Here is a 22,560-nt window from a genome sequence, read left to right as displayed (position 1 = left end):
TTTGCCTCGGTACTCTTTATCTGGTGTAGGCGCTCGTTGTGAATCGCTCATTATACCGCCCGTCTCCTTTGCGCGTTTATTTCGCATCGTTCTGTTATCGCTTGTTGTTGTCGTCGTTGTGGTTTGCAGTATAGCAAAAAATGGAATTACTCCTCAGAAAAAATAAATATGTATAAAGAAAACGAAAGATATTTTATGTAAAACATTTTAATGTAAAGTTGTATGGAACCACTTCAAATTTTAAATAAGAATGTGTGGCGTAAAATTATTTTTCACGTTACTTTGAGTGAAATTAATTATAAATAAATATACCATAACACCAGCTTTAGACTGCTACAATGGTAGAACTCCTGCTGTGCCGTTTCTAACAGAGCACTTTTACTAGACGCACATGCAACCCTGTACCAGACATCCGCTACTTGAAATTAAAGATGCAAATTTATATACACATATTTCAAAAGGTTGTTATAGTACGAAATTTGGGCGATAATACCTTTCCTAAAAATCATCCGCCATTTGTAGACGGAATATCATACAAATTATAGTGAAAGCTCGAACGGATAACACATCCATGAAACATCAATATGCAAACACAAGTGAAAGTTTTTCTGAAAAATTTACACTTTCATTTCGGATCATTAAATTATTAAAATTATTTCAGTAGTCAATCAATTGGTGAATGCAAAATTCCGATTTGGGACTAGTTAAGTCTGAATTTGTTAACAGAAGTTTGTTAGCAAAAAATCCCGATTCAGATTCGTATGCAACCCACTACTAAATATACAATAAACCCAATGATGATATATTAAATATGAGAGTAACATCGACTGCCATGTGATCGGGGATTCGGCAGCAGAATTCTGCTCGTGCATTTCACACATAAGCTCTCTTCTTTTCGTCAAGCGTTAGTAATTGGCGAATAGATGAAGCAATTTATTTTAATAAATATAGTTTTTCAACGCTGGAATAGAGCTTCCTAAAATTACATTTGTTTGTAAAATAGTGAGTTATACCAGGTTTATGAGGTATAACCATACTCGGTAGCGGCGAGTCTTGCTCAATAACTTTGTAGCTGCTTTCACATCAAAATTTTTCTTCATGTAAGCCGAGCAGACAAGTGGCGAATAGAAGATGCCTATATTCTTACGCTCGTCCAATCATTCGTTCTTCAGTTGGCAGAGAAGTAACTTGAGTAGTGATTGCGTTGATTTTTTCTTATATCATCAGCACAATCTCAGTTTTGTCGTAAACAAATCGCCGTCACATCCCTGTGACGTCATTTCTTCAAATTTCGTTCCCACCACAGGTTCTATTCGGCGCTACATTACCGGAACGACCCGGATTTATATCTGGTCAAGGACAGTCACTCCAGCAGCATTCCCCCGTACATATATAGAGAATGTTTATGCTACTACAAAAACAACAACAACATTACCTCAAAATCACTGAGAGCCGATGTGACGGTGTGATGTTGGCCACACTTTCTGAAGTTTTTTCACCATATGCTAAACCAATTTCCCGCTTTTTTAGTTCAGATTGGATGGTAATTTCTTCAATACAATTTTTTTGTTTGCATTGTTAAGTGTTGTTGGCAGAAGAAGCTTCTTTTTATTCAAAATGAAATGTCATATTGCATTACAGGTTAAAAGTTCATTGACAACACTAATTGACAATAAATATTTTTAACACCTAAAATACATTACACAACCCACCGCAGTAGTCGCCACTCGTCGACTCGCTGTTATGTATTTCGTACGGCTTGGTTATTCAACGTCGTCGCATAGCGTTTCGCTTTTCCTTTCCACTGTCAGTGCAATTACGTACCGACATATATTATATTTTCGTTTTTGCTTTGTTTTATTTATTTAGTTTGTTCTTGATGACTATTTCAAAATTAATTTTGAAGTTTATTTAATTTATATTTTATTTTCGTTTTCATTATTGTGTACATTGCTGCGATAGCATTCATTGTTGCTGTTTATTCGCCAACAATTCCAATGAAATTTTCACATCCACGTACATATAGTATGTATGCGTAAAATTTTGTGTTCGCTACGTTCGCAGCCGCATTTATTCATTCGTTCGTTTGACGGCTGATTATTGTGTCTGATTATTGCCGCTGTTGTTTTGATGTTAATGCACAGCACTGTTCGCGCAGTTGGTACTGTTTCGCGCTGAGGTTGTGTATAGTGTGTGCGTGTGCGTGTGAGGATTGTTTTTCTGTTTATCTGATGATTTTAGCTGCTTTCTAACCGCTGAATTCACGTAAAGCAGTCAATAATAATAAGAATAAAAGTAAAGTTTCTAATAACTGGCACGTTAGAATGTCCGATTGACAGTCAATAGGTCATAAACGACAATCTTGTAATGTTTCAAACCATTTGCAAAGCAAAACATCGTCGCCAGTAGTAGTCAACGTTGACGCCGATTTGGTTTTTTTTATATTTGCTTTATTAAAGGTTACTATCGGACTATCGGGGCTTTGGCTCAGTGTTATGTGTGCATGTCTGCACATGCATGCTCGATTTTCTAAGCCGTCTGCTTGCCAAAGCAGCTTTCGCGCCGGCGAACTTGCAACGTATCGACCAACCGCCATAATAACAACAATCCAACCAGATGCAGTTGAACAGTCAGCGCTGGACAGTAGATTTTTTCATTCTTTCGAATCCATTCTCATTTTCCTATTTAATTTGTTTTCCTTTCGTTTGCTCGTCGCATTTCATTCGCTTGTTAGTAGATCATAGGCAGGCGATATTTGTGTATTATTTAATTCTTTATTATTTCTTTGTTACATATATGCACCTAAGCTGTGCTTCTGTTGTTGTTTGCTACCTGAGTACAATTATGACGTTTTTTTAGTTTTGTTCGTTTTCATTTTGGGGCTGTGGAAAATAAGAAAGAGTTTTTTATTATTTATAATATTTGTCAACGGATTAATCTTAAATTATACATATGTACATACATATTCGATCCAAGTGTTTTATTTCAGAATATTGTGATGCACAATGAGGCAATTAATTATTTGTAGAAAAACATAACCGGCTTCTTTGGGCGACAGCTCGGCAGCTTTTGTTTTCGATTGTTTTGCTTTGTTTTTTTTTGCACTTTTTTTATTTTATTTTTTATTTATTTATTATTTTTTGAACAATTTTTGTTTTGCTTCTGAAATTTTTTTTTTTTTTGAGTTTTTTATTTTTTGAACATTTTTTTTGTTTTTCTTTGTTTTTTTATATTTTTTTTTGAACAATTTTTTATAACACTTTTTTTAACATTTTTTTTTTTAATTTTTGTTTTGGAACATTTTTTATATATTTAGATATATTTTCTTTTTTATTTATTTATTTTTTTTTTAACAATTTTTTTTTGTTGTGAACGTTTTTTTTTGTTAGTTTTTTAACAATTTTTTATTTAACAATTTGTTTTGAACAATTTTTTTGTATTTGTTTTTTTTTTTGTATTTGTGTTTTTTTTTTGTATTTGTTTTTTTTTTTGTATTTGTTTTTTTTTTTTTGTTTCAACAATGTTTTAATTTTTTCTAACACGTTTTTAACGCAAAAAATATAGTTTTTTTTGTTTTAAAACAAAAAAATTTTTTAAATAAAAAAAATAAAAATTTAAATTCAAAACAAAAACAAAATTTTTTTAATTAAAAAGAAAAACTAATTTTTTAAATTAAAAACAAAAACAAATTTTTTAAATAAAACAAAAATTTTAATTTTAAATAAAATTTTTTTTTAAATTTTTTTTTATGTTTTTCTTTTAATTTTTTTCCTAACTTGTCCGCGAAGCCTAAATTGAGCCAAGTATTGTAGCAGTTTTATATTTTCGGCGATTTGCATAAGTTTAAATGTTGCTCGGGTGCAAATCTGTGACTTATGAAATGTGAGGCAAATAAAAAAGCGGCATGGTTGGTGGAGTTGATTGTCATACTGAAAACAAGGTCTTAAAGTATTCTGCAGATCTCAACAAGAACTTAAAAACACTCTGCAGAACTCAACAAGGAAAAACGAAATTTTTAATTAATATACATATCTCGCTTAGTTTTTAATTTTCATTTATTTTATTTTTCGCCATGCTATCATTTGCATATCACTTCGTAGTCGCTACTATCCTTTAAATAAACTCTTGTGACTACAACAAAACAACATTAAAAACAAAAAATCTCATTAGCTCATCTTCCTTTTATTCTAATGTTTAGTGCCATTAATTTGAACATGGTTTGGATTTGTTTGTGTTTTTGTTTTGTTTACCATTTGCCGTACCTATTAGTGGCAATTTTTCATTGCTGTTTTTTTGTATGTTTCTTCTTTTTTATTTTGCTTTGTTTATTAATTTCTTTGTTATTTTGAGCAACTACCCACAAGTGTTCAAGCAATCATTTTGCTCGCCTATTCTTTATCTCTAACCAAGTAATTTTTATTAGTGACCAACAAAAAGCTATAGCCTCGCAAGCAATCACCTCATCTTCATTACCATTTGACAAACAACTTCATCGCCAACCAACATGCAAATGTACATTTTACAACCTTAGTGTATTCGCCCGCCCGTCCGTCCATCTGGCTGCATGCTTTCGCGTTTGCTTTTGTGCTTGCTTGTTTGTTTGTTTTTCTGATTTAACTCGACCCAAACCGCCAGTCAGCCACCTCATTTGTCTGCGTATTCATCACTGGCCAATTGTTTGTTGTTGTTATTTTTCTTCTTATTTTTTTTATATAATTTATTATCCGCAATCAGTATTGGTTTGTGCAAACATTCGTTGAGGTTGTCTCGGCAAATTTCGTAAATTGTCCACTTTTTTGTTTGCTTACAACTTATGACTTTTTCCTTTTTTGTAATGTTTTTGCAGTTGTTTATCAAGGCGCGCGTGAAGATCTGTTTTGGCGATCTAAAAACTTCATTATGCGGTTTACGTGTTATCTTGATCAAAATCGACAATATTCCAACCACATTTCTATTTTTCTCTGATTTACAGGCTTTGCTAGGTAGACAAAATCTCAAAATAAAATTTGTGTTTAATAATTCGCTAGCGATTTCTCTATATTTTGCGCACTTGTTTTTGGTTTGCTTGAGCAATGGCACACTTTCGTGGATTGTTTGGTGGATCAAATCTTCTTCCTATAAAACAAAATACTTTAAATTAAATGGATTTCTATGATCACACAGAGACGTTTTCGTACGTAAATTTGTTTACTGTACCCTGTAGGAGAACTGGTATATAGCACTTCTAGTGAAGTTAGAAGCATACTAGTTCACGTCTTTCCTTTTCTCCGCAAGGATGATAGATTACCAGGTTTGGTCTTCAACTATAGCGAAAAAAAAAATTGAGCGAGTAATTTCGGCTGCCACGTCACATGGCAAGGATGATAGATTACCAGGTTTGGTTTTCAACTATAGCGAAAAATAAAATTGAGCGAGTAACTGCGGCTCACCGTGTACTCGTTAGCAAAATTCTGCCCCTCATTTCACACGTATTCACACACTTGCCCAATCAGACGTGGTCAGAAAACAACGAAGCAACATGAGCGGAGGCTGTGGTATATCACCAACACGATCTCAACTATTTCGTGAACCCCTGTTACAGCAGCCAATAAGCTGATTCGCTGAGAGCCGGTTAACGGTCTCATCTTGGTCACACCTCAATAAATCCTCTCACCCCCAATAGTTAAGTAGAGCAGAAGGACAAATACTCGTTTCTTGGGATAGGTAAACAAACTGTCAGTTTTATCTGAGAATTATAATTTTGTTCACATAACGGTTGTTGATATAGATAGGGATACGCATATTCAGCAGTAATCAAAATAATACATATGCGATAGTTTGGCAAGCTCTTATCAAAAATCAACGATAATTTTGAGCCACTTTAAACTTTATTTTTTATAACAATATTATTTACACCAATATTTTTTATACTAAAATTCAATATGATACATTTTGTTTTTCCAAATTTTAATTAACAAGTTTTAAATTTTGATGAAAATTTAGCGTTTAGTGCAAAATTTGAAACTTTTTTGCATTATATTTGTTGTATAATGAAATATATTTTAATAAAACACTAAGCAAAATAAAAAAAAATCGTCAAAACTGACCAATATAACGCGTATCGCCAAGTAAAAATGCCACATTTGGTTTATTTATGGATGAATTTTATTGAATGAAACACAAATTGTTGGCAAATTAATTTTTTCGAAAACTGCACCAGCGGTTTTGAATGTGGCCACCTTTTGCCTAAATTTTGGCTTTCAAACTTACGAGTTCGATTTCCATGAAACATCAAATGATGAGATGAAACATGAAATGATAAAAAACAGATTTTTTTAATAGCGATGACACCCCGACAGACGATGCTAAACATCCAAGTGCATTTCTGAAAGCTTAAAAAAACAACTCTGACCCCTTAATAAAACATACTTCGAGCAAATTTGTGTAAGTGTCAAGCGATATAAGAAATTCTATTATTGTCCGAAATAAATTGCCATTCATTAAATATCTCTTCATTTTATTGGACTAAACGATTTAAGTACTTTTTCGTGTGATTTATGAATATTTGGATACTTCTTTCGATAAGAAAGCTCATGCTCGCTTATTTTTCGCTTAATTCGCTATACACACGTGTGTATATGTTTTTATACTTTGTTATCGACCGCACATCAATCTACCAGTTTGCATATCAAAAAGTACAAAAATGTCTAAATTACCATATACACGTTCGAAAAAATTCGTTCGTCTCTTTGCAGTGGAAGAGAAAATCTGCGTAGAGAAACGTATTTTGTGCAAGTGTTTTACATTTTACCGGCACGCGATGTAAACAATTACTTGGATTGCATACTTGGCTTAATAAATTTAAGTATGTTTTTATAATTTGTAAGAGTTCATTGGTTGTTGTGTTTTGTTTTGTTATGACGCAGTGTGATATCGCTTGATGCTCTTTGCTCTGAGAAGAGCTTTTTTTTTTCTTCTCGTTATTACTATTATTTTTTTCCAGCAGCTGCTGCTGTATAATGTTGTTGCTGGTCGGCATTGTAAGTGGCACGTGACTACCACTAAACGAATTGTAAGCGCTCAAGTAGCGCTATTATCTTGACAACGACAAAAATTAAAGAAAAATTGTTTTTTTCGATGTGCTATCTGATTTAGGTTGCTTGCTTTGCTGCATACCACATACTTTTTTATATTACATTTTTCTTGCTGGTTTACTGCAAAATTTATAGCCATTAGACTATGATTACTACTTCGCTTGCTAATTTGCATTTTTGAATATGCTGTTGTTCTTCTCTTTTTTTATTTTATAATAATATGTACCTACAAATGTAATGTTATGTACCATCTCTCTCTGTTAATTTAGCATTTTTTGCTGTCATCCTATTCATCACCACAGCCAAACGAACAATCGAAGGTTACTCCTTTATTTGTTTCCCTTTGATGTATGTATAAGTACAATAAACCCCCTAGTCGCATTCTTGTTTTGCTTATACTCTGCACACCACTCATATCATAATTTTTGGTTTGATAAAAGCAACAACCGGCATCACAGTCTGTGGCAGCAGCTCAGCGAGCGATGCCAATGTCAAAGTAACACTAAGCTGCTGGTAGTCGAGCATTATTATTGTTGGCTCAACTGATTGTCTCCATTAATCCGCCTACCTTCACTCACAACCCACCACTTAAAGGTAGAGTAACTATGCTATGCCGAACTCACCTGCCATTTTTTACTCTCTGTGTGCGAGACGTGCACCAATCGTTGTTTTGTGTGGGCGTGTTACTTAGAAAACATGTGCTTATAACTTGTGTATGACATAAATATACATACATACTATACATATATAAAAAACATAAATCGTAAAAAGTTTTTGCAGCTTATTACTTATATTGCACGATATACATATCTATTTTCATATTTGTCAAGAATATATTGTAACATACCATCACTTGCATTTTTATTTGCTTTTCTCTTGTCCCTTATCGTAATTTGACAGTTTGGCTAAAGTCTGTCAACCAGTCTCACTTGGTTTCTACTTTCGCGCTTGCTTAAGTATGCGTATTTACACAACATTTATTGTAATTTATACCCATTGTCCCATATGGAAATCTAATACGCCCGACTTAGCGCACTTCTAATAAATTTTGTTAATTTTTCTATCCATTAGGCATGTTCCTCGATGTATTCATTGTGACTGTGTTCTCCAGCTCTGTTTTCAGATAGTTTTACACTATTTCCAATTTTATTTAAAATTTCACACAAACAAATAAAAGAAAAACAAATTATATTGTTAAAATAAGCAAATAAAATCGCAGAATTTGCTGAAATAAGTAAAACATTAGTTCATCACAAATTAGTTTTTTTCGCGAAGTTGATAATTTCTGATACGAATGCTTTTGGCGCTCGCGTACAAAACAGGGGAAATTGAGATAGCAACGTGACGATTAAATTTTGAGAGGAAGCTGGTGGTTTCTGTTGCAAAATTTTTTATTGTACCACCAGGAAAAACAGCTAATTACAATTTATGCACATCACAGCATTTAATTTAGCTGTTGCAAAAATTAATATTAAGAATTTAAGTGTGAAAGAAGTTAGTAGATCTACTTTGGGCTCTGCGGCGTGTGCCTACAGAACACACTATGCGCCGTTTTTTTTTTTTAGTTTTGTACTCTTCTTATTTCGCTGAGAGAGGGGAGATGGTAATTCGCCATATTTTCGCTGTTGGATATTATTTACGAGAAAAGCAGTCAAATATTTATAAATAAAAATGTTTCTAAAAAGTCTTTAGATACCTCTTTCATCGGTGAAAATCGGTTACTGAAATTAAAATAAGTATTAACCCTGCTGAACCGGAAAAAAGCAGCGCATTTTCATGCTTTATAACTACGTTAAAGTATACAAGCAAGCGTAGTTTGTACCAACTTCAGCTGTAGCGCATTTCCCCCTTCAATTAATAAATTGATGCATTCCGATGTTATATTTAAACTAATGATTCTTCATAACATTAAGTTAAGAAACTATCGTTATAAAACTTGACATCAAATACTAATTTTTGGTTTATGAAATATTAGTTGACTTAACTATTCATTGATCTAAAGCAAAACCTGGTAAAGTCAAATACTTTGTTTTGCAAAAAGTCCACAGATAAGGGGGCGTCCATAAATTACGTGAGATGTTTAAGGGGGGGAGGGGGTCGAGTCAAATCTCTCGGCAAATATCACGCAATTTTTTTTCTGATTGAAACAAAAAAATTGTACATGCTTAAGATTTAATCTCAAGCGTAATCGTAGTATGATTAAGATCATTCACTAATTCGTTCGAAAGAAAATACTTTCATTCATACTTCGACGTTATACATTACTACTGTCAAACCACCATATTTGTTTTATACCAAATAGCTCAATTTAATCTGAATTTGCGGTACAGTGTAGCCCGTCGGTTGTTTTCGCGCCACTATGAGCCGAACGCCCTATCACTCAGGTTGACGCTTGACAATTCCGGACTTTAAAGAACATGACGGAAAATCATTTGCTCCATTTCTAATACGCGTACCGATTCAACCGCTGAATGTCTTCATCAGCACGCCTATTGATCTCTATTGCCCAAGTATACGTGAGGATTTAGAGAAAATATGCTGCAGTACATGCGGTATTTACTTCGCATCTATCACAAGAGCTGCAGAGCACAGGAGAGCAGCTCACATTGCACCAGCTAAGCAAGCGCGTATGTTCCGCAAAGTGCGACCCTCACGGATTGTCACAAGACGAGCTAATGAGTTACTGTGCGCAAGCGTCAACGGCTTAGAGTGGCTAGATTAGAACGAAGTTGAAGGAGCACATGATTTTACTGAAAATCATATGGACATGTTGGTCCCAATAGTCTCTCTTGAAACCGCGCATGATTCTCCATGGACTGAATTAGAGTAGATATTCTTTTTTTAATCGCAGTAGTTACGATTTAAGTCTTCTATTGTTAAATTTTTATTACACTTATAACTCTCAGCAATATTGATTACTAGTCTTAACTAGTCGTAAATAAAAGCACGAAGCAAATTTTTTTTCTTTTTACAATAACAATCCAACGCGTTTACATAAGAAACCCACATTTTGAAAAATCTCACGTGAGATTGGGGGATGGGGGAGGGGGTTGAATAAAATCTCACGACATCTCACCAGGGGGGGAGGGAGGGTCAGAAAATTGAAAAAAACACCTCACGTAATTTATGGACGCCCCCTAACTGCGTATGAGAGAATTTTTATCTTCTCATTTACGAGTAATGCAAAGTTAAATGTTTTTTTCTGTTCTTGTCGCTTTTTTCTGTCCTTCGCAGCTGATTGTCTTGTGTTGCCTCAAGTTTATAGTTTCAGCAGTTTGGTTGGAATTTTTGTAATGCGAAATATCATGCGCTTTTATTTTTCTAACAGGCCCATCAATGTTGTTATTTATAAACAAAGAAAATAAAAGCCACGCCAGAAGTAAGTCATCAGCTACTAATGCCGGCCGGCAAATATCGCTGCCTCTGTCTTCTTCGAATTGTAGACTTTCTTGTTGTGGTTATGTTTGTATATTACGTTTGTTTTTGTGGTTATTCAATACGTTTTGCTTTCTTTATGCGATGTTAATACATTGTCACACTATTTACCTTTATATTTTATGAGCCATATTTGTTTTCTTCAACTAAAAATTCTGCCGGTGGCTTGTTTTAATTATTTATTGTTCTCGATCGCCAAAAATTTGTTGATATTATCAGCGATTGTGTGTTGATGTTTTGCTTTTTCCCATAATGTCGTGATGTCGGCATAATTAAATCAACCAGCTGACTGGAAGAAAAAATATATAAAAAAAAAATGAAAAAAAAATAGATCAACTGATTTGCAAAGACGATTTGAAAGAAAAAACGTCACCTTTTATTTTTGCTTTTGTGTTGAGTCGGCTTTTATTGCCATTCGAACGTGACACATGCCGTTCATGCCAATTTATCTATACAAATCTACAATAGCCATACATAACTGAACATATATATATGTACATACATACACACCTACATATCTATGTACGTAGTTGGGATGTTTATTTTTTTATTTTCTACTATTCTCGGCAGTGTTTATGAGCTTAATGAGTTGGAAATTGCGCGCGAAAAATGTTAATATTCTTAAATTTTTTTATTATACAATAAAAACTTAGATAAGTAAGGGGAGTGATTAAGAACTCTTCAAGATTTATGGACTTTTGGGAATTCTCTTTAAACTTAACTGTTTAAGCGACTGCCGCTTAGTTTCTTTCTCTCTTGTAAGTAGACAAGTTTCAAAGAGCTCGCTTAGGTTAGGTTGAAGCGAAAAGAAGAAAAACCATCTACAGCCATCCCGTGTTGTTGATGTAGTAAAGGAGAGAAAGGGGATCTAAGCGGGAGAACTGCCTCAGTCTATCCCCAAAAGGCACACTAAGGAGCAACAAGGGCCCAGCCGCCAAACTCGGGCATTTGCAAAGAAAGTGTTCAACAGTCTCTTTCTCTGTAGTATCCCCACAGCTTCTGCAATGGGAGTTGTACGGAAGTTCAAGTTTCGTCGCATGCGCTCCGATCACCCAGTGACCGGTGACCAACGCTATGAGTTTGGAAATTAAATGGCGAGGGATCCCCAGCTCTTTAAGCTTCCTGCCTCTGTTGTACTGAGGTCAAAGTATTTTTGAGACAAAAAAATAGGATTCGGTTTGTCTTGCGCTTTTGCATCACCGCTCGAAATGCGCGATGTATTCAAAACACCTTGTGTCGGCAAGACTTTTACCGTTTGTTCTAATGGAAAAGTATAATACAGGATTACCAAAACACCAAAATTTTGAATATTCCTTAAACTTCAGCAAAAAAATAATTTATTGCGGATTATTCCGTTCTTGGTAGTGAGAGAGAGTTTCTGTTAAGGCAGAAATTTTACAGTTTCCCGTTAACAACGGTCAAGGGACACCGATGTCTGAGATGGGAACAACAGGCATTAACATGACAGCCGGCTCTACGTGTTTTTCCCGAACAAGGGCTGCCGTCCCAGTAAACTAGCCCTGTCTAGTGAACCGTTTATTATCATTTATCATAGGGGCAACAGAAACCCGCTTCAGTCGACCCTTTACTCGAAAGCTCAACCCCAACTTCATTTCCCTCTATGTTCCGATGCCCTCGAACTCAGATGAGAGGAATGTTTCCTGCACGTTCTTAGGTTTACTATATTAAGAAAGTATTGAAAAGAAAATAGATTTATTTGATTTGGAAGAGCCGCAATTTTTAGAACATAAAATTTTTCTCAACTCTAATTTTGTTTTATATACTTTCTTTCATTCTCGATTTTTTGTTTCTTTACATAAGTTATGATGCCTTCAATTCATGCCAATGACGGTTTACTTACCTCTCTGTTTTACGGTTGCCGATACTTTAACGGAAAAGTAGTTCGATTTCGCTAAACTATAACTTTTTCCATGATAATGATTGTGGATCCTCATGAAAATTGTGATTTGACTTTGTATATATCATTCCACTCCAATTTGTGTGTCGATAATTAATCGATTATGGTATTCTCAGCCAGCTCGCAATTCAACGACACCGCCATTCCATTTTGCCACTCTATCGCCTGACATATCAAATACCTCAATTGCGAAACTTCCGTTTTCGCACCGTCTCCCACGTCCTCACCCACTTGCTCCGTTAGTTTTCACTTTGTATTGAAATAATTTTTCTGAATTAGTAAATTTTTGAAAAGCAAAAATTCCATACGCAATGACAGCAATGAAAAAAATTCTACAGCAGAAAATTCTGAGCAAAGAAACTCTATAGTTCCGAATTGGAATCGTCGACAATAACAAAATAAGACTACGAAAATATATTAAAAAAAAAACAAAATAAAATAAAAAAAGAAAAATCCAACGAAAACGACACAAGAATCATATATAAACAAAAAACAAACAAAAAATCATAAACAAAATAGCTAAATCGAGAGAAACATGAATAAAATTCTGCCTTGGGAGCATTTCGAAAGTTTGTACAAAGTATTGTATCGATTTCATTTTGCTATTCCTACAAATCTCTCAACAACTGCTAATGCAAAACTCCACTAATCCCCACCTTTCTTTATTTCGTTTTTTTTGTATCCTTCCAGGAATTGATCGGTCAGAATAGCAACGATAGTTCGAGTGGTGGCGCACACAGTGGCATGGGCTCGGGACCTCCGGGCACGCCCAATTCTCAACAGGTAATGCGTCCCACACCTTCACCTACAGGCTCATCTGGTTCGCGTTCCATGTCACCGGCAGTGGGTAAGTCAAATAACAAAACCATTGCAATATTTTTATAAATTAATCTCAACCTTCTTTGGTCTTTTCTATCAGCACAAAATCATCCCATTTCACGTCCCTCAAGTAATCAGTCGAGTAGTGGTGGTCCTATGCAGCAACCTGGTTCGTCTGGACCACCACCACTGCCCCATATGCAAGCGACGCAAGGTGGCGGCGGTCCACAGCAACAACAACTGCAGCAGCAACAACAAATGCCGACACAACCGCAATCTCAACAGCAGTCGATCGGAGGTCCAGTTGGTGTGCACAGTTCCCCAGCCGGTATAGGTGGCTCGCAGCAGCAGGTTGGAGGTCTGCCACCAGGTGGGCCAGGTGTACCCACCGGCCCACAACAGCAGCAGCAACAACCACCGCCACCGAATCAAGGCTTGAACAGTATGCAAACACAACCTCCTCAAGGATCGGGTGGTGGCACGGGCGGCTATCCACCACCGCCTCATATGCACGGTGTCTACAAGATGGGCGGGCCGGGACAAAGTCCTGGTCCAGGACCACAAGGATTGCCGACCGGCTACCCGCCACCACAGCAGTCGCAGCAATATTCCCAAGGTAAGGGGCAAAGTTCCCGTTGCTAAGACTTCGAAAGGCTTGAATTACTTTTTATACTGATTTAGATCGATTAAAAGTAATTGAGAGTGCAATTAGTTTTGAAGTATTATTAATTTTTCTCCATTTCTTTTGCAGGAACCTACCCGCCACGTCCGCAGTATACGCCCAGCGGTTATGCGCCCACACCGCCTCCTTCGAATCAGCCAACATCCGCGAACAGTATGCCACCGGGTGGAGGTCCTCAATATCCTGGGAGACCAATGCCAAATCACACTGGTGCTGGTGGTCCACACGCACAGTATCCACCCTATCAGAATTGGGTGCCACCATCACCACAAGGCGGGCCGGGTGGAGGTGGGGCACCAGTTGGTGCCGGTGCAGCGGGCATGGGCAATCATGTACAGGGCAAAGGTACACCACCACCGGGTGGGCCACCACAACCACCCGGCGGTGGCTCGCCGCGTCCACTCAACTATCTGAAGCAGCATTTACAACATAAAGGCGGCTATGGTAGCGGTCCTGCGCCGCAACAGGGCTACGGCAATGGACCTGGTATGCATCCGGGAATGCCAATGGGGCCGCCACATCACATGGGTCCACCGCACGGGCCCACCAGCATGGGACCACCGACCAGCACACCGCCTCAAACAATGGGCGGTGTTGTGGGACCAGGTGGGGTTGGCCCCGGCGGTAGTATGGTTGGGGTGAGCGGCAGTGTAGGTAGCGGTGTGATATTGTCTGGCGATGGCGAACACATCTCACAGGACAATGGCATTAGTTCGTCGGGTTCATCGACAGCATCGGGACCACATCCGGTCACTTCGTTGGTGACGACCGGACCAGATGGCACGCCCATTGACGAAGTTAGCCAACAAAGTACGCTATCCAATGCATCAGCAGGTGAGCTAATTTGCGAACGGAAAACTTTTATTTAATTGATAATGCGCCTAGTTTCCTAATTGTAATGTAAAACAAATTGAATATTCACTTAAACGCAATTCACAGCTTCTGGTGAAGACCCACAATGCACAACACCAAAATCACGTAAAAATGATCCATACAGCCAAAGCCATTTAGCGCCACCCAGCACATCGCCGGTCGGTCATCCCGGACATCCGAGTGGACCTGGTGAGGAGTACGAAATGAATTCACCACCAAATTGGACGCGAACACCAGCTAGTCCGGTAAATTACACAATGAACTTACAAGACAAGAAAACCTCTGCTAACATAATCATTTGCCTTTGCATATCTACAGCAAGTTTTCAATAGCCATGTGCCGCCACAAGAGACTTTTCGTACATCGTCTACGAAAAAATCGGATAGCCTCTGTAAACTGTACGAAATGGATGATAATCCGGAAAGACGCAGTTGGCTGGATAAGCTGCGCGCCTTCATGGAGGAGCGCCGAACACCGATAACCGCCTGTCCAACAATATCGAAGCAACCGCTCGATTTGTATAGGTTATATATTTATGTAAAAGAACGTGGAGGATTCGTCGAGGTATGCAAGGTGCCGTAGTAATTCCTTTTACTAACTTCTTTTTAGATTCACTACCATTACTACCTTCTACTAGTACTACCAAGTAGCAAAACTACCCACCACTACTACTACTTTGTACAACTACCCATACAATTAGCAAATGTTAAATAATGAAACAAAAAAAAAACAAAAAAAAAAAACTTAAATGAAAATTATGCATTATAATGTCACCTGCCACCATTAGCACTACAAAAATTCATTGCGAGCAATCATCATCATCCCGCATTCATTGTCATCATAATCATCACCAGTCCCTCCACTGTATTAGCTATTTTATTGTGAACTGAGAGTATAGGCAATTTTTGTTAAAAAAAAAATAGTAATTAGCTGTAAATATTTTCGATATCAAACAAAGGTTGAAGCTTATTTTTAGCCTAGCTTTTAAAACTTAAATGTATTTTCTATAATTTAGAAAAAAAAATTATGTCACCCAGATCGCATAGGCATAGGAAGTACAGAATATAATATTTTTGCCTTGCTGATATCGCTAATGTAGATAGAAATATTTACGAACTGCATGTTTTTGGACATCCCCAAATATTTATCTTCATTGTTTTGGCGATAAAGTTGCATGTTTCACTTATTTGTATGTGCGTACTATTTCCTCAATTTTTTTCTTAACAAACACTACAAACCATACACGTCCAAGCCATGAATCAATGACTACAGATCAAGATAGGTTAGACTTGGTTGATGCTGTAGATCAAGTAATTAGCAAACTGTGTATTTGTAATTGAATTTGAAACAAAAGTTGGTGCGTAGCGTTTTTGAAGTTTTTCGGTTTTCGTTTTGTTTACATTTCACTCTTCTTTTGCATTGGGAAACCGAGCCGTGATTGCAAACCGCTCTCTTTCGCGAGCACCATATTTTATGAACACTTTTTGTTAATTTTCAATTAAATAATTATTACTTATTATGTTTTATAATAATTACCGTTAACAAGCGCGGCAGTCACTGTAGCCGAATAGGTTGGTGCGTGATTACCATTCTGTGCATGAAACACCAAAATGGTGCACACGTTTTTTCTAATAGCGGTCACCCCTCGGCAGGCAGTGTAATTCTGCCATGAAAAAGTTCATCATAAAAAATATCTGCCGTTCGGAGTCGACTTAAAACTGTAGGTCCCTCCATTTGTGGAACAACACCACAAATAGGAGGAGAAGCTCGGCCAAACACCTAACAAAAGTGTACGCGTCAATTATTTATTAATATTTTTATTAATTTTCAAATATTTTACCTATTATATTTTATAATAATTACCGTTAATAATCGCACTCAGTCACAGCACTTTTGGTTTGCTTTGTTTTCATTGCAACATTTCACTTCATTCGACAGCAAACAAATTTACTCTCAAAAACGTGATTTCACGGCCAGAAATCTACTTTTTTTTTCTTCTTTGAATACGTGATGTGGTTTAATTGATTCATGCAGCTAAAATCTACATTGACTGACTAGCAGTTTAATTTTTTTTTTTATTTAGCAATAATATTTTCATTCAAATTTAAATTAATTCATTAAAATTTAAAATTAAATCAGGTTAGGTTTTTGTTGCAGTCGGTTTAGAATAGCCAACTCACTTGGACCTCAGACCAATGCAGGTCCGTTGTAACATGGGAGCCTCAGTGTTTATTCTTCATGGAATGATTTAAACGCTCTTATGAAGCGTAGGATAGGTTTTATCCCAACACCGGGCAGTTCCGTAAAAAAGTCAAAAGTGTGTTTTCCTAACTAAGGCTGGACAATTACAGAGGAAGTCTTCTATTCTTTCTTCCTCTTCTCTACAACTTTTGCAGTACATATTCATGAGAAGATACTCCTAGCCTAGAAGAGTGCCTATCTGACAGCCAATGACCGGTAACAGAAGCCACGACCTTCGAGTTGCTCTCTCTCTTGAGAGGTTGAGCAATTCTGCTGACCCTTTCTTATCTATTTCCGGCCAAATTATACTACTAGTAACACATGTATTTTCTTCTCTCCATGACCTATTGGCCTACTGGCGAATATTTTTTTTTATCCTCAATTTGCAAGTTGCCATAGAAACTCCAAAATTGCCTCTGTTTTAGTTAGAAGCATATTTTACATAGTTTCCATGCAATAACCTCTTAATTTTTTATTCTTAGTAATTAGTAATATTTTTGGTTTTAGTAAAAAATATTATTCTTAGTAAAATTTTTATTAAGACGTTAAATTTTTATGAAAATCTAAATATGTAGTCGGAAATTTACGTAAAAAAATTGGTTTGTTTACACAGTTGTTAAAAATTAAAACTAATTCTGTGAGTATAGATATTTTTTTATACTAATTAATAAGTTTGATCGCATTAATTGTACGAATTAGTTTAATCATCAATCAAATTTATAAGCTTTAATCGATTATTAAAATCTGTAGTAAATTTACTATTTTAGTCAACAATAGATTTTTTTTTTAATTCTTTTCATATTTTTTTATTCTTTATTGTTTTTCTTTAAATTTTTTTGTTTTTATTATTTTTATTTTTTTATTATTATTTTATATTTTTCTAATTGTTTTATATTTTTTTAGTTTTATTTTTTTAATTATTTTAATTTTTTTTTTGTATTATTCTTTATTGTTTTTTTTTTGTTTTTATTTTTTTATTATATTTTTTTTATTGCTTTATATTTTGTATTTTTTTATTTTATTTTAAATTTTTTAATTTAATTTAAATTTTTTTTTTATTTTTTTATTACTCTTTATTATTATTTTTGTTTTTTAATTTTTATTTTTTGTGTTATTATTTTTGTTTTTTTATTTTTATTTTAATTTTTTTTCTATTTTTTTATTGTTCTTAATTATTATTTTTTTTAATTTTTATTTTTTTATTATTATTTTTCTAATTGTTTTATCATTTTTTATATTATTATTTATATTTTTTTATTAATATTTATATTTTTTGAATACTGAAAACATTAGAAAAGCTGATTGACTCGGTTATCAGGAACAGCATACCCCACTCACGTCTGTCCAAATCGCAACATGCCTACTGTAAAGGAAAATCTACAGAGACGGCCCTAAACTCACTGGTCACATCAATTGAAAGCTCATTTGAAGTTAAAGATTATACACTGGCAGCCTTTTTAGATATCGAAGGAGCTTTTAACAATATCCTGCCTAAGGTCATAACGAACACGCTGTCAGACCTGCGCATTTCCGGAACCTTTGTGAATTTCATTGAGCAGTTGCTTACGAGCAGGTTCGTGAACTCGACGTTGGGCTCTTCGGTGATGCGCAGATCTGTCTGTAGAGGTACTCCTCAAGGCGGGGTACTTTCTCCTCTTCTGTGGAATCTAGCAATGAACAAGTTGTTGTTGGATCTGGAGGAGAGGAGAATTAAGGTTGTGGCCTACGCGGACGATGTAGCTATATTAATAAGGGGGAAGTTTCCAGACACCCTCTGCAGTCTAATGCATAGAACCTTAAAATATGTGGATACTTGGGCCAAAACATGTGGTTTGAGCCTGAATGCGGCCAAAACGGAACTAGTGTTGTTTACAAGGAAATATAAAATTCCCGACTGTCGGCCTCTGACACTCAACGGAACTCTTTTGCTGGTCGGTGAAAAGGCCAGGTACTTAGGTTTAACCCTTGACAGGAAACTTTCATGGAAGCTGAATGTTCAGGAAAGAATAAAGAAGGCTGCTACGGCGCTTTATTCCTGTAAGAGAACTGTAGGCTTAAAATGGGGATTAGCCCCCAAAATAGTTCACTGGCTATATACGGCCATTGTCAGACCAATTATGACCTACGGAGTCCTGGTCTGGTGGTCATCCCTTGATAAGAAAACTTCCATTAAGAAACTAGATAGTATTCAGAGGGCGGCAAGCCTTAGTATTACTGGGGCGCTCAAAACAACGCCAACTTCGGCTCTAAGCGTTATGTTGCATCTATTACCAATTGACCTATATTGTAGACAACTGGCCGCCAAAGCGGCTCTAAGATTGAGGGAATCATCGATGCTCAAGACAAACAAATGGGGACACTCGCGCATACTTGGGATGTTTCCAGGTATTCCTAATACCACCGACTTTTGTGACTCGGTGAATACATACCTAGACAGGCCTTATACAGTCCATTTTCCATCCAGAGAGGAATGGGTGAATGGGTTAACAAACAACGAAAACGGGGTTAGTATATATACGGACGGCTCAAAACTCAATGATCAAGTGGGAGGTGGTGTATATTCGGAAACTATTTTCGCCAATTTATCCTTTCGCTTACCTGATCATTGTAGCGTATTCCAGGCCGAAATCCTGGCAATCTCAGAAAGCCTTTTAATGCTAAATAAAAGCGTAGTCACTGTTAGAGATATCTTCATTTATTCCGATAGTCTGGCAGCTCTGAAATCGCTTCTATCAAGCAAACACTCGTCTAAGACAGTAAAGGAGTGTTACAAATTATTAACAACACTTGCACAGTACTTTTCTATTAATCTACTCTGGGTGCCAGGACACAGTAACATTATAGGTAACTGTAAGGCAGATGAGTTAGCTAGATTAGGCTCCTCGCTCCAAATTAGTCAGGACAGGCTTGACATACCTATGCCCTTGGCAACATGTAAACTTTTGATAGACAGATACACCATTAGTGCTGCTAACTCCAACTGGAGGCAGTTAAACACCTGCGCTATAAGTAGGCTAGCGTGGCCCGAATGGAACATGGGTCGCACTAAGAGTCTACTTAAGTTAGGCAGGAGGGATCTAAGGATTGTAGTAGGTGTCCTATCTGGGCACTGTCTAATAGGAAGACATGCCAGTAGATTAGGGGCACCATCTAATGACTACTGTAGAAGCTGTCAAGATATAGAGGAGGTAGAGACAATCGAACACCTTCTATGCGGGTGCATGGCTCTGTGTAGAAGGCGGTGGAGATTGCTCGGTTTCGCTTTTCTGGACAGCATTGCAGATGTTGCAAATCTCAAACTATCTAGTATAGCTAGCTTTTTAAAGGCCACACAATGGTTTAGAGAGGACCAAGTTGAGTAGGATAGGACAGTTCCGGTGGTATCACAAGGGGCCTCTAACTGGCCTAGGTGCGTCGTAGGACAGCCACTTCACCTAACCTAACCTAACCTATATTTTTTTATTTTTATTTTTTATTATTTTTGTATTATTATTTTTTTTATTTTTTGTAATATTTTTTTTTTTTATATGCGCTTATGAAATATCGGACTTCCGTTTTTTAACAACTTGAGAACTTAAAATGATAATACAAAACAGATTGGAATTGTTTGAATAAATTTGTTTTATTATAATCTGGTACATAGCATAATTTCATGGCATTTATTATTTGAAAATGATATCGGTCATGTGTTCGCCACGGCTACGAGTTGCACGCTCCATTCGATCAGTCCAATTTTTGACTACTTTCTCCCATAAATCTGTCCGCATGACGGCAATGGTGGCTTGAATATTGCAATAAATCAATGGTGTATAGCAAGTTGCACCGTCTTTCGTCGATATTAGCGGATTAACGTTTGGAAACAAAAATTCAGCTCGATAGCGCTCGCCGTTCACCGTAACGACAGCTCCTTCCTCATTTGGAAAGAAAGAAAGACCGATGATGCCGGCAGTGTTCTGTGAACTTTGCGAACAGTTTTGTTCATTTTTATTTTTTTTTTAAGTAAATTTCCACAATTTGGAAGCGTTGTTTTGGCGTTAAACGATTCATGATGACCTGCCAACTTGCTTACTGAACCGAACACAGTTTTCTATTCTCAGCTGTTAAACTATAGTTGTCGATATCGATAGTTCAAAGTATCGGTACACAATTTTCTATTAATTAAAAAACAAAAAAAAAAAAAAAAAAAATTATCTTGCCGCTTGCATTTTTCAGTTCATAATTGACTTCATTAAATATTAATTTGATATTTGTTACGCAGTGATGCCAAATGTTTTCACGGATTAGAGGCAGTAGTCGATGTGACAATAATAAAAACTATAAATTTAAGTTACAGAATTTTGCAATTATGTTTTAAAGTAGCTTAACTCATTTACACTAAATGTGTTTTTTAAACAGTTTAACTCATTTATACTAAATATTATTTTTTAAAATAGTTTAGACAATTATATTAAGCACTTCTCAACACAATAACCCACCCGACTCTCATTAAATGTAGTTCTAAATCGCCCATCACGCATCAACCCGTCAATCCGCCTTCCCTCTTCCGTAGTAGTGCAAAAATGTGTATTGATTAGTTCCCTTTCCCACTGTGTGTATGTAAGTAGTCAAATTATTATGTTTTGTATTTCCTTCGAAATTCCATGCAATTCAACTCCCGTAGTATTTTCCTCTTTACTTTGTATCATTTCTTCTCTGTGTATTTTTCAATTTTCCTTTTTCGAACTATCTTACTAAAATATCTCTATGTTTAAGTGACAATTGGATATAAGAAAAAAAATATATAAAATTAAAAAAAAAAAACAGCAATTTGCATCAATGACATCATTGTTTGCTTGCCATTTTTCTCTATCTAAATTTAAATTTACATTTGATATTATTCGTATATTTGTTCGAGTTTTTGTTTTCATATTTTATTAACTATAAATTTCTCCTTTGTTCTATAAAAACCTGAACTTACTTGCAACGTCGTTGTAAATGTTTTCAACAAAAGGTTACAAAAAGTAAAACCTGGAAGGACATCGCCGGCTTGTTGGGCATAGGCGCCAGCAGCAGCGCCGCTTATACTTTACGCAAACACTACACAAAGAATTTATTGACATTTGAATGTCATTTCGACCGCGGTGATATCGATCCCTTGCCCATCATTCAACAAGTGGAAGCCGGCACAAAGAAAAAATCGGCCAAAGCCGCTTCGGTACCATCGCCAGGTAAGAGAGTGAAATTAGCGAAATATGCAAAATGTTTTTAAGTAGCTTCCGAGGGCTTAGCATTTGAGTATATGAATGAAGGCGTAAAACTAGGTGCTTCAATATGTTGTGTCAGTTATCTGAGAAATATGATAAATACAAGGTGGTGCAAAATTAATCACCCTAACTGAAAATTTAAAATTTTTACAAATGGCGTAATACGTCAATCATATTTGACACTTATGAGCGAGACAGTTGCGGAATGCAAATGGACAAGCAATGTGGCGCACAAAGGTCACAGTAAATATTTCCTCCACTAAAAATAATTTTTTT

The 22,560-nt window shown here is 36.0% G+C and overlaps 1 protein-coding gene across 12 annotated transcripts in view; it reads left to right on the top strand.

Annotated features, from left to right (window-relative positions):
* The window catches only part of LOC128867531 (trithorax group protein osa), a 178,450-nt gene that overhangs the window by 139,381 nt on the left and 16,509 nt on the right, over positions 1 to 22,560 (top strand). For 6 of the 12 annotated variants that reach the window (XM_054108835.1, XM_054108825.1, XM_054108903.1 and 3 more), the window contains 6 exons: positions 13,117 to 13,273; positions 13,346 to 13,861; positions 13,997 to 14,761; positions 14,867 to 15,045; positions 15,119 to 15,373; positions 22,032 to 22,250. In XM_054108835.1, the coding sequence (XP_053964810.1) occupies positions 13,117 to 13,273; positions 13,346 to 13,861; positions 13,997 to 14,761; positions 14,867 to 15,045; positions 15,119 to 15,373; positions 22,032 to 22,250 (2,091 nt within the window). Of the gene's footprint in view, positions 1 to 12,465; positions 13,007 to 13,116; positions 13,274 to 13,345; positions 13,862 to 13,996; positions 14,762 to 14,866; positions 15,046 to 15,118; positions 15,374 to 22,031; positions 22,251 to 22,560 lie in introns of those variants that run through there. The other 6 variants (XM_054108863.1, XM_054108921.1, XM_054108884.1 and 3 more) reach the window with 4 other exon arrangements.

Source organism: Anastrepha ludens, chromosome 2 (genome assembly GCF_028408465.1).
Source record: "Anastrepha ludens isolate Willacy chromosome 2, idAnaLude1.1, whole genome shotgun sequence".
NCBI lineage: Eukaryota > Metazoa > Arthropoda > Insecta > Diptera > Tephritidae > Anastrepha > Anastrepha ludens.
The sequence above is the reverse complement of the archived record's forward strand: the minus strand, read 5'-3'. Positions and strand labels throughout refer to the sequence as shown.